Source organism: Dioscorea cayenensis, chromosome 7, assembly GCF_009730915.1.
Source record: "Dioscorea cayenensis subsp. rotundata cultivar TDr96_F1 chromosome 7, TDr96_F1_v2_PseudoChromosome.rev07_lg8_w22 25.fasta, whole genome shotgun sequence".
In the NCBI taxonomy this organism is placed as follows: domain Eukaryota; kingdom Viridiplantae; phylum Streptophyta; class Magnoliopsida; order Dioscoreales; family Dioscoreaceae; genus Dioscorea; species Dioscorea cayenensis.
The window spans coordinates 1172168-1185494 of record NC_052477.1 but is presented as its reverse complement, the minus strand read 5'-3'; the positions used below and the strand labels follow the sequence as shown (position 1 = coordinate 1185494).

Here is a 13327-nt window from a genome sequence, read left to right as displayed (position 1 = left end):
GGAACAAATTGCAAGTCTTGAGCTTATTGAAGGTGATGGTGGTGTTGGCACAATCACTAAGCTCACTTTAACTCTGCCTGTGTTGTAAGTTACTAATGATATATCTTATGTTTTGTTATATATACTATATATATATATATAAATTTATCAAAAATAGATTTAAGTTGGTATTGGCAATTTAATTTGATAGGCGATGTTGCTGATCTGAAGAAAAATCATTAGTTAATGAGAATTTGGTTATAAGTATATCTTTTCGAACTCTTACACGTCATTAGCGCTAAATCATGAGGGTGTTTGTTTGACACCAAGGATTAATACCCTAAAGACTGCCAGTAAAACGTGAGTATAAATGTGTTGTATGAGGTAGAACGCTCAGTTTATGTATGTCTCGACTTTCAAAATAGGGAAGCGTTTATCTCACAATCTATATATATATATATGAGTAAACTTTGTCATATCACTGGTAAAAAGAAAATAATTGTAGCAGATGTGCTATCTAAAGTAGATTAGATGTGTTTTTAATGATAATTTAGTTTGCACATACCTCCTATGTTTGATGAGTTGATCATTAATTTATTTGAGGAGACGTTGACGATTTATATTGCACAAGGAGAAAAGGGACTATAGTTATAGGAATTTGATTTTTATAGAAAAATTATTGAGAAAAATATTTTATTTATTTATTTACATGATGTGTGTGTGGTATAGGGATTAGGGCATGGAGAATCCCATATTTTGTAAAAATAAAATAAAATAAAAATAATAATACTAAATTAGATTCATGATTGTCTGTTTTATTTTACACTCTAAAAGTCTAATATTAATGTATTCAAAGCCTATTCTCTGAAGTATGAAAATCTAATATTAAACTATTATTAAAATATCAAAACAAATTGCTATAATATAATGTGTCATATGTAATTAGTTCTATATATAGTTTTTACATAATTTCAAGCTGTGAAAGCAACAACATAACACGTGTGAGCTATTTATCATAGAATGTTTAATTATAGAGAGATGAATAAAGTAATAACATCACTTGTATAACATTATTAATAACATAAAAAATTTCAATATTTATCACCACATGGAAGCGTTGAATTTTCATACATTGACAAAGACATAAGATAGTCGTATCTACTAAAATAGTTTAATATTGTTCCAATATTGGTATATAAAAGAAATATATCATGTCATGTGGCATATACGTGCATTTAAAAACTAGTCTTTTAGTTTAACATAATTTTAAACTAGATTTAAAACATTTTATTCAAATTATTTTGCTTAGACTCTTAATTAGTTTATTACACATACATATGATAATAATTAAATATCTACAAATGCATATCAATTAATTTTATATTTTTCATGCATGCTCCAAATTCTTTTCTTAATATTACTAGTTCACATAAACATCCACATAATAAGTTAATATTTCTAGATATTTCTAGTTCATATATTATATAAAATAATTTTATATTTTTAATGCATGTGCATTGACTTTTATATTGACTTTTCCGACTTCATAACAATTACATACCTGATACCATTACCATTGCCTCATATATATATATATATATATATATTTTAAACATCAAAGAAACTTAATATATGGATTGACAAATCCATGCATGCATGCAGCTTCCAAGGCTCCATTCAGCTACGTGAAAGAGAAGGTGGATGTATTGGACCATGAGAACATGGTGTACAAATACAGTGCTGTAGAAGGTGGTCTTCTTGGTGTAAGATTCAACTCATGCTCATTTGAAATCAAGTTTGCACCTCATGAAGGTGGCACCATTGGAAAGCTCACTTGTCACTATGACACCACTGATAACACTCCTGTTGGCGAGGAAGAAAAGGGTCAAATTTTGGAAGGCCTCTTGGGAATGCTGAATGCTGTTGAGGCTTACTTAGTTGCAAACCCTACTGCTTTTGCTTAATCACATAAATGCATGCATTAATTTGCAAGCAAAGCATTTGGAGTGATGCATGACTTGTTCTTCTTGTTGTTGTTGTTGCTGTGTTTGTTGTGATGTCTTAAGGTTGGTTTGGTTTGAGTTTTATGTTGCATGAAATGTGCTTTTCATGCATTTGTGTGTTATGTAATAAGGCTCGTTTGAGCTTAATTATAATATAAAATAATGTGTTATCAATGTCTTATCTATCTATCTATCTATGTGTGTGTGTGTGTGTGTGAACTTTTCCATTGAATGAGGTTTCCTAGAATTAACCATTTTTTGTATTAAAAAAGGATATTTTTATTTGAGAAATTAGATGGAAGTGAATTTTAATTTTTGAACTCTTAGAGAAGTATTTTTTTTTAAAGAAAAAAAAAATATATGTATATATATATAAAGGAAAGAAAATAAAATTTAAGCAAAAGAGGATGAGGTCTAATGAAAAATCATTGTTAAGTACCCTTTAATTTTTTTCTTTATGATTTTTTTTATGTATTTAATTTGTTTATTTATCGATATTGGTTGGATTTATCTTTGTTTTAATAAAGAAATAGTGAAATACCTACAAGTCTCTCTAGAAATGAAAAAGTATAATTATATAATCCGTTCAAAATAATTTATGGTTATTTTAAATCTAACATTTGTAAATTAGTCCTTAAAAGCATTGTTGTTATTGATGGGCATGTAGCATGTTCTAGAAGGGCGGTGGTCAAAATTTTCATATTTTAAAGTTTATTTAAAATAAAAATTTATAATTTTCCCATGTGACCCGCGTCACAAGATCATGCCTCCCTTAGAAGATAATTTGATAAATATAAAAGCTCACAAATATAAAATAAATAAATAAATAAACGAAAACAATCAAAATCTCAAGAACTATTTTTTTGTAAATTTTATAAGGAAAAAATTAGACTATTATGATTTCATGGTTTCTTCTTTCTTCATTACTGTTATCAGATCTCAACTTTAGTGTAAGAGTAATAATTAAATGGTTTGAAAACAACTTTTAAATTAATTGTTAGATAAGTGGGTGGGTGAAGTCTAAGATATGTGACTTCCTAGCCATTCCTCCATTAATTAATAGGCATATATATATATATAACTCAATTTATCTATTCCAATACTTATAGAAGGTTTAACATATATATATATATACTTTGATTTTTCTTTTTATAATATAAAGAAAAAAATTAGATCAATATCTTATTTGATTTTTTTATCTCAAAATAAGTGTTTTAAAAATAATACTACTTAAACTATTTTCACAATAAGAGTTGTGGATTAGAGGCTAATGATTCAAAACATATCTATGCAAAATAGTTTTTTTTTTAATTATTTATATATATAAATAAAGTATTGATAAGACACTAAAAATTGAAAATAAAAGAATTTATGCTCAATGGTGTTCCATAAGTCTTTGTAAATAAAGTATTGATAAGACACTAGAAATGAAAATAAAAGAAGTCATGCTCATTAATGGTGTTCAATAAGTCTTTGTTACTTTAATTATAATATTGGACACTTGGATGGTTGCTAATATTTTAGTCTAAGATCAAGGCTAACCAAAGGGCCACAACACCACACCTTTGAATTCTAACCTGTTTTACACACCAACCTTATCTCTAACAAACCTACTAATTTTCTCAGTCAATAGATCACAGAAGAATGCTATTCCTTTTTGAATTTATGCACCTACTCAGCCTCACAACATTCTATTTATACCCATCATCTCATTAAGAACTTCAACACAAACTAGTGAACTAGTCTCACTTTAATTAGCTAAGGGTACAAACCAAAGAGAAAAAATTCAAAATGTCTTCAACTATTGAGATTGAGACTGCTGTTCCTGCTAGCCGTATGTTCAAGGCTGCTTTTCTTGAGTGGCACAATCTTGCTCCAAAGGTTGTTCCAGACCATATTAAGAGTGCTAGTGCTGTTCATGTTGATGGTGGTGTTGGAAGTGTCAGGCAAATCAACTTCACTCCTGGTAAAACAAAAACTTAATTATGCTTTCACTATATATATATATATATATATTTAAATGATTGATATTATCCTAACATATGAATTAATGCATGCAGCATTACCTTTTCCTTATGTAAAGGAGCGTCTTGATTTTCTTGATGTTGAAAATTGTGAGGCTAAACAAACACTGATTGAAGGTGGAGATTTAGGAACCAAGTTAGAGTCTCTATGCACTCATTTTAAATTTACACCAACCAGCAGTGGAGGAAGTACTTGCAAAGTGACCACAACATACAAAAGTCCTGCCTGGAGTCACACCAGGAGATGAGGAAGCAAAGGCAAAGGAGGGGCTCACAAATACTATCAAAGCTACCGAAGCTTATCTCTTGGCAAATCCTAGTGTTTGTGCTTAAGTTGCATGCCTTCTTGCATGGAGTCTTCTTAAACATGTATGAATCCTATAATAAGTATTGCATGCAAGCTTTTTTACTTGAGTGTTTGTGTGAGGATTTGTGTGGCTTGTTGTTGAGTCCCCTTCTTGTTTTGGCAAACTTGTTGCTACCTGTTGTTCACAATAAGTAATATATATTAATATGTTTTGAGGTTTATTTTATTTATATGTGTACATGTTTTTATGAATATTTATGATTTAAAATGGCATTGGACAATATTTGGGCATGATTACTTCAATTAAGATAATAAAAAATTGTGTCATTCATTTTGTTGGAACTTTAAGTGGTTTTCGAAAAAAAATTTATCTCTAACATATATCTTGATGTTGAGTGGAAAATTTCTATATTAAATCTTAAAAGAAAATTTATCAAATATTTGGTGCTTGAAAAATAAATGTGTTTGTGGTTTGATTACTATGAGAGCAAATTAAAATTAAGCCCATGAATTACTATGAAAGTCAATCATGAAGGCCACATTCCACACACTAATTTTATTATTTCTTATGAAAACATAAATTCTAATAGTTATAAACCAAAAAAAATTAGAATGAAAATTATAAATGTAAAAAAAAAACAATATTTATTATTATTTTTATTTATAATAATATTGATGCAGCCTAACATTTCAAAAATCTACTTCATATTTTTATAGTTTTTGTTTTATAAATAGTCATCCTTTAAAAAAAATGGACGTGTAAAATTCTCAAACCTTAAGCTCAACCGTATAATTTTTAAAATAAAATCTCATCCATAATTTTTTTTTAAATTTTTCACAGCATTTTATATATATATATATATATATAATATTAAAGCACTTGCCTGTTGACACAGTGCTGACAAAGCATCTAGAAGAAAGACTGAATGACTAATTACATTTGAATTCCAAGTCTCACTTGCCTACCTTATTTTTAATACTTTAATGTATCGATGTTAATTTTTCCAATGATTTATCCACCATTTATAATCAAGTTAATTAATAATTAAAACTTAATATATACTATTATAGGGATAATTACATGCAGACAAAATACTAATTTAAACTCTTATTTTATTACATATACTTGGATAAATGTGTTATATTTATATTCTTTTATAATATTAACTTAACTTTTTTTTTTATTATCCACATATAATTTTAGAGCACTTTGAAGAACCGATCGAGAAGTGATCACTGAAGATATATTCGAGGCTCTTTAGGCATGACTTATTATGACATCTAGAAATCTAAATTTCTAGTCAATAAATCACACAAGAATTTTCTTTGATTTTGTATTTTGATGTGCCTATCTCACCCTTATAACCTTCTATATAAACCAATTATATATTCAAGAAAATCAACACAAACTAGTGAATTAAACTCGCTTGTTATAAAGATTTTAATTTTAAAAGGAAAAAGAAAAATGAGTTCGACTATTGAGATTGAGACCTCTATCTCTATCGCATGTATGTTCAATGCTCCTCTTCTTGAGTGGCACAATCTCACCAAAAAAATTGTCCGGATCATATTAAGAGTCATAGCGTTGTTCACGGTGATAGTACTAGTGTTGAAAGTGTGAGGCAAATCAACTTCACTCCTAGTATATAAAAAAAAATGCATGTAAGCATACATTTATATATTCATATTAATATTTGTTTAATTAATCATTGTAAGATTATTATTCTGATATATTATCACATGTAGCGTTGCCGTTTCCCTAGGTTAAAGAACTTCTTGACTTTATTGATGTTGATAATTTTGAGGTCAAATTAACTGTTGCATGTGAGGAAGCGTGGAACTAGTGTGGCAATTCGTCGAATATTTAGTGTACAATATCACAATACATGGTAATCACACAATAAATGACCAATGCAAGGATAACATACAATTAATCTCACAAGAATAAAGTAAGAGACACCAATTTAATGTGGTTCGGCTAAGAACAAGCCTACATGCACGGGAGAACAATACTTCACTATATCATGGGGGAATAACAAAAGTACAAGAGTACAAGAAATAGGCATAAAGCCACAAGAGGATTACCAAGTTCTAAAAACTAGCCTTACCTCAAAAACAAGGGTCTTACGTTACTTTAATGAGATCAAGCAAGAACAAGAGCTCTCCTCTACACCTTCACTTTTTCCACTCTCAAATACAAGCCCTCTCTATCTTTCTCTTTTTTCTCTCATTACACAACACGCAACAAATATAACCTTATATAAATAATAGAGCAATCTAGACCGTTGGATTAAAAGAGATCAAGATTTGGCTTCATCCCAAGGATATCAAGCCAATATTTAACATCAACCACTATCAAAGGAGGAGATTTGGGAACTAAGAGTCACATTTAAAATTTATACCAACTAGTTGTGGAGGAAGTATTTGTAAGGCAACCACAACATACAAAATCCTCCTTGGTGTCAAACCAGCAGATGAGGAGGCAAAGGCGAAGGAGGGTATCACCAAATTAAACTGTCAAGGCAACCGAGGCTTATCCCTTGGCTAATCCTACCATTTGTGCTTAACTTGCCTTTTTGGATGATACACACACATTGTTGGGGTTCTGGGCATTGTAATAGTTAAAAAACTCAGCAAAAATTATTGTTCATGAACACTATAGCAATGATGTAGCATTATTGTTGTTCTCATATATACGGTCTGTATGCAGGCACAAGCTACCAGCAGGGTTTTTACCAATCCTATGTGGGCTCTATGTGGACTGTAAGGAGCCCGCAAGCCTTTCTGCTGATCTTATGCAATCTCTTTGAAGGTTTTTTGCTGATCTTATGTGGTTTCATGCGGGCTTATAACCACTTAGGTCAGATACAACTTTTGAAAGTGCAAATCTAACCCCTCTTTGTGCTCTAAAATGAGATAATGAACTCTAAAACTTGATAAATGCAAACAATGATGCAAAGACACCAATTTTAACTCAGAAACCCTTCAAATCGAGGGAAAAACCCACGGGACTTCTTAGAGCCACTTGAAATACTTCCGCTATGTCAGCAATGAGATAATAAGAAGGTTCTCTCTCTATATGCAACTAGACTAGAGGTTTGTTGCATAAATTTCCCAAAAAAATAAAAAATAAAGTAATAAAATATTTTCAAGGGTTGTTTTTGAAAGTTTTCATGCCTCTTCACTTCATAGCAGTTATGATGCAAAGAGGTTTCTCAAATTTATAAATACCCCTCCAATCATTTAAAAAATCTTATCTTGTACCTTTTTAAAAAGATAAAAACTAACTTTTCAGAAAAATCTTCTTCCCATATTACTAACCCTTTTCAATCCTTTTCGTTCAAGTGAGTTCTTGAGAAAACAGAAAGTGCAAATTTGTTTCTCAATCAGTAGGCATTATATCCCAAGAATATTATTCCTCGAGACCATTTGCACCTAGTGGGAGAAATAATATTCAAGAGACAACTTCTCTTGAAATGCCTTGCCTACACCTTTCAATTTTCTTCTTGTCTTCTTTCATTCTTTTGTTATACATATATTCTTCATTAAGTTGCCATACCTAGTGCATTTATATCCAACAAGGTTTACAATAAAAAGGCAAGATTCACATTAACAAGATTCTCACAAACAACAAACATACCTCATCAACTCAACGATGGATAACATTGACATTAAGAAAAAAGTTGAAAGAAAATCCAACCTCGGTAGGTTAGGAGAGTCATCTGCAAGGATTTACTACTCAAAATCTAGGTGAAATCTAGCACCAATTTGTCATCAAATCGTCTTGCTTCCCATTTCTTCTTTCTCTTCTTCTTGGTTTCTTGCCTCTTTTTTCTTTCTCTATGTTTTGACCCTCTCACTTAACAAACTACAGTATGCAGCCTATTTTGACATTTCACTTCACATAAGTGAGTTTCTTATTTTGCCCTTTAAATTAAAGCTTTCACTGTTGGCATAGTTTTTTTTTTCTTTTTCATTTAGGGTATTAGGCCAAAACCAATTTATTTTTAACCAAATGGGCTAAAATCCAACACACACACACACATATATATCTCAAGGTGTTATTTAAATATCTATAAATCCTACAATAAGTTTGAAGGCATTATTATTTAAGTGTTTGTGTGAGGATATATTTGTATTGCTTCTTGTAGAGCCTCCGCTTCTCGTTGCTTTGGCAACCTTGACGGATTAATTTTTTGAGTGGTCACTTAACTATTCCTTTATTTCAAATCGGTCATCCATCTTTGATTTGAATCAAATTGGTAATTTAACTTTAATTTGTTATCACCGGCCGGCATGGGCGGATCTAGAGGGGGGCAAGCACCCCCTTGGCCATGAATATAATATATATATATTATTAAAATATTAATAAGTATAATTTATATGGACACTTTTATCTTTATTTTTAAAGATTCTACCCCCATAATATTTAAAATAAATTAAATAAAAATAATAAACTATTATATTAAATTAAATTGATGTTGGGATAATAATAAATAATATCGCTAGCCAAAATAAATCTTCAAATATTTTTGTTATTAAAATTTATATTTAGATATATTTTTTTATTGAACTTATTAATACATTATTATAATTTTTTTAGGATTTTAATATAAATAAATAGTAATTAACAACAACAACAACAACAACAATAATAATAATAAAATTCTAAAAAAATTACAATTGTTATCTCAAAATCTCTAAAAAAAATAATTGCATGAATTGTGTCGATTGATTTTTTTTTCTCTTTGATTATTCTATTCCAAGTATATTTTATCTTTCATTATAGAGACTTATTATATTTTTTTAATTTGTTTAATATCTAATTTAATTTTCTTAATTTTTTGTTTGATTCTTTGTTATGTAAATTTATTTGATATTTATTAAATCTTTGCTTGATTATTTATTATGAAAATTATGGTGAAAATTGTTAGATATTTGTTGTGATTAATTGATTATTCGTTAGATTATATTTTAAATAATTGTTGTAATTAATAATAGAATTTGTGTTAAGTTTTATAAATTGTATTATTTGTTAATTAGTGTTTAACAGTTAGTTGACTTATTTGCTAATTATATAAATATGATAGGTTTTTTTACACCTAAACCAAAATTATTATATGAATGTATATTTTATATTTTTGAAATGTTGATTATTATCCTCTCAAATCTTTATTAATCAAATTATTTAATATTTATAATTTTTTTTAAAATTTGAATTCAGTACCCCTAAATTTTGTCTCTAGTTCCGCCATTGCCGGCCGGTCACCGATATCTTTCCTAACCCCCATTGCTGATGTGGCTACCGGAGAAGCCCAATTAGCCAGAGAAATTCCTCACCATTTAGCATGAGTGGCATGTACACCACATGGACAAAATTTGCCATGTGGACAAAGAACCTTCCACATAAGTCACCCACCGCCAGCAATGTTTCCATGTCAGCGAGCTTCCACGTCGGCCACGGACAATGTCATTCACGAAAGGCAGACAAGGGCAAGGGCGACAAGGCCGATGCCCTTGATTTGGGTTTTCTTACTGAGAGATGATGCATGGGTTTTGTAGTGATTTGGGTTTTCAGGATCATTCTCAATGGAAAAAAAGGAAGACGAGGTGGGGGTTTTGCAGCCAGCTATGGTTTCAGGCAAGGTCTGAGTAATCGGAAGTGATGGCGGTTAACTGGGAGAGACGAGCAGCAAATGAGGAACCACCGGAGTACTGTAAAAAAACTTTGGAAACCCTAAGTCTCGGTTGTAGGTTTTTTTTTTTTTGCCATTTTACTATAAGAACAATGGCTTTGTTCTGTATTTGAAGTAATAGCACTATTGTTGTTATGCATTTGAGTATTGCATTGCTGTTGTTATGCATTTGAAGTATAGAGTAGTATTGCATTGTTGTTCTGTGTTTTAAGTGTCTAAAGTTATGTCTTATAAGGAGGAGCCACCAGAGTGTTTGTCTCCTTGTATGTGGTCCAGAACATGTGGTAAATAATTAATTCTGTACTTATGAATTTTGAATATTTTTTTGGTGCTCCTTGTAAGCATGCAATATGTGGTTTATGGAATTTGGTTAGTAAGGGATAAGAAAAACTTCTTGTAATGTATGTGTTCTTTGTGACTAGATACATTAGTAGAGTAGTTAGAAAATAAAAATGTTGCCATTTTGTATTTTTATTTTGGTGTTAAAGTCAACATAGCATCAAATATATTAGTACTAGAGTTCAGTGGCATGAACCGGAAGTGTGGAACCAAATTTAGGGTATTGTTGTTCTTGAACTTTCTAGCATTTTTCTGTAAGAAAGAAAAAGTATTAATAATATGCACATTATGGTGAGAAGTACAACGGATAAGAACAATGGATAAGAACAATGCCATGGTTGGTGGAGAAAGAAAAAAGTTAGAAGCATTATGGTGTTAGTACATGGTCTAAGAATAATATGCACATTAATCATTAATGCTACACTCGGAGTTAGGGGAAAAAAGTTCTGATATTGTGTATGCATTTTCTCTAATCTAATTGTGTTTATTTGATTTTGGTGTCTAATAATGCAAGGAATAGCAGTAATAAGTGCATATCCAGGGTATATGATAAATAATGGACCAGAACTTGGAGCAAAATCCCTTCTATTGTATGTACCATATTAATTTATACTGTGATATTTTTGGCTTATAATGACAAGCCTATATTAACAAATGATGTTATATATATGTATACAAAAGATATCAGTGTTGTTCATGAATATTGATTTGAAAAAAACAAAAATAAGGCAATTCCATCTAGTTATCAGAAGTAATTTATTCTGCATTGTTTCTCCACTTTTGTTCCATTATGATTTTGATCATGATGTCATATATGCCTTTCTCTAATCAAATTAAATCTAGGTGACCAACTTGAAATAAAGGATAGTTATTGACCACTAAAAAAATTAATCCAAGTTTGGTGAGCTATTACATTGGAGTCAGATAGTGATTGCTAAGTTGGTATTAGTGATAAGAATTCTCTTAATTTGTTGCTATGAAAGATTTGATTATGAAGATTGTCCTGCTATTGGGTGTTTGTAGATTTATGAAATATGCATATATTTGATTTGACCATGTGGTAACCAAGTTGATTATTTTACTTTGTGTATATTACTCATTCTCAATACCCAATGATGAACTGTTTACAATAAGAATTGGTTAAATCAATGGTGGGGTGGAAAGATTAGTGGGCTATGTGGATTATTGTTGTGCTGATAATATTTCAAGGTTAGAGTTGATAAGTATGCATGGCTATAGAGTTTGACCTACCTATTGAGGGTTGTAGTATTTGGTGGGTTGACAGTGGTGGTGAAAATAATAGGCTAAAAGAAATTAGTACTGACTTAGATGCTTTGAGAATGGCCGAGTGTGTACTTATACTAGGGAGGTGCATGTATATTTCAAGATTGCCAAATCAGATTTTGGTCTAGGTTTAGGCAGTGTTAATGCTAACAAGGGAAAAAAATGTCCATATCGAAGAACATGATTTAGAAGAAATCCATAAGGAAGACAGTGATTTGGAAGCCACAATAATTGGTGGTTGTGGACATATGAAACCCTTACAGGGAGAAGAAAAATATGAATTCTATGATTCTAACTATAGCTTTAGTCTTGATTTTGATAGAGAATCCACAGAATCCTCTGAAAATCCCAGGACTATTATAGATGTGAATGTAGAACCTAGCAGAGTTCCTAAGTGATGTTGGTTTGGACTCAAACTGTGTAACATCTGATGAGTTACACTCTTGTTCCTCAACTGATGAGGATGAACTTGGCAATAGTAATACTAAATACTCTGAATTTAATGAATATTGTGATATGAGGAGCCCTGATTCTAAGACTGGTATGAAGTTTGGTAGCTTCAACCAATTCAAAGAGGCGGTTAGGAGTTATGAGATTAAAACTAGGTATGAGATGAACTTCAGTCCAAATGATAAAAAAAAAGATGCAAAGCATATTGCAAGAAAGGTTGTCCTTTCTATCTTTGGGCTTCACTCATGTCAAAGATGGTAGCACAATGCAGATAAAATCGTGGGAATTTAAATCATGAGTGCAGTAGGGATCACGTCAACAGGCATGTAAATGCTAAGTGGTCCTTGCTGATTTTGTATTTAATTCATTTTTCTGATGCATGCTGATGTTCATAATTAATGTTTCTGACATTTAATTCTTGCTGATGTTGTATTTAATTCATGCATGTTGGTATTGGTGATAAGAATTGTCTTAATTTGTTGCTAAGAATTCGCTAGATATGTTGATGGCAGTTATGCTTATTTACATGATGTTTTAATTTGTTACTTGATGTTTTAAATGCTTATCTTTTTTGTTTGTGTTTTTTTAGTATGCTTATTTACAAGATGCATTACATAGTATGCTTATCATGTGTTTTGTTTATTCAATTGATTGCTATGATACTTCTTTTTGTTGATACCTCACATGTTCTTTTTAATTGATGAGCCATGATATTTATGAAGTTTTGGCAACAACTTTTCAATTGCATGACATGTTGCTAAATTGATTCTTCAAGCATGTCTGCTAATTTATTTTAAATGATTGCATCAAATTTCTTGATTTGGTTTTCTTCTGTGTTTGTTGTCCTTGAACTTTCTCTTTTACCCAAAATTGTTCAATGTGGATGTATGTGTTGGGTATAATTAGGGCTTACTTTCTGCCATTGAAGAACTTTTCCCATATAGTGAACATAGATTTTGCATCAGACATATCCATACCAACTTTAGAAAAACCTTTAAGGTGAAAGTTCTTAAAAACCAACTTTGGAGCTGTGCCACAACAACAAACATACCTGCATTTGAGAAAGCTATGGCCATATTGAAAGAATTATCTGAACCTATTTTCAATATATGAACAATATAGACCCTCGGCACTAGAGCAGATCACACTTTCATTCAAAATTCAAGTGTGATATCCTTCTAAACAACATGTGTGAATGCTTTAATGGGCTATCCTAGAAGCTAGGTTCAAGGGGATTGTGACTAC

The 13327-nt window shown here is 30.6% G+C and overlaps 1 protein-coding gene and 1 pseudogene across 1 annotated transcript; both read left to right on the top strand.

Annotated features, from left to right (window-relative positions):
- Nucleotides 1-1631: 1631 nt before the first annotated feature.
- LOC120264711 (major strawberry allergen Fra a 1-3-like) lies at nt 1632-1943 on the top strand. Its single transcript, XM_039272535.1, has one exon. The coding sequence runs from the start codon at nt 1632-1634 to the stop codon at nt 1941-1943; it is 312 nt and encodes a 103-aa protein (XP_039128469.1).
- A 1755-nt stretch (nt 1944-3698) lies between these two features.
- Nucleotides 3699-4545, top strand: LOC120265513 (annotated as a pseudogene).
- Nucleotides 4546-13327: the final 8782 nt, after the last annotated feature.

Coding starts and splice junctions, on each gene's coding strand:
- LOC120264711 (XM_039272535.1), top strand. CDS start 1,632: ATGCATGCAGCTTCCAAGGCTCCATTCAGCTACGTGAAAGAGAAGGTG.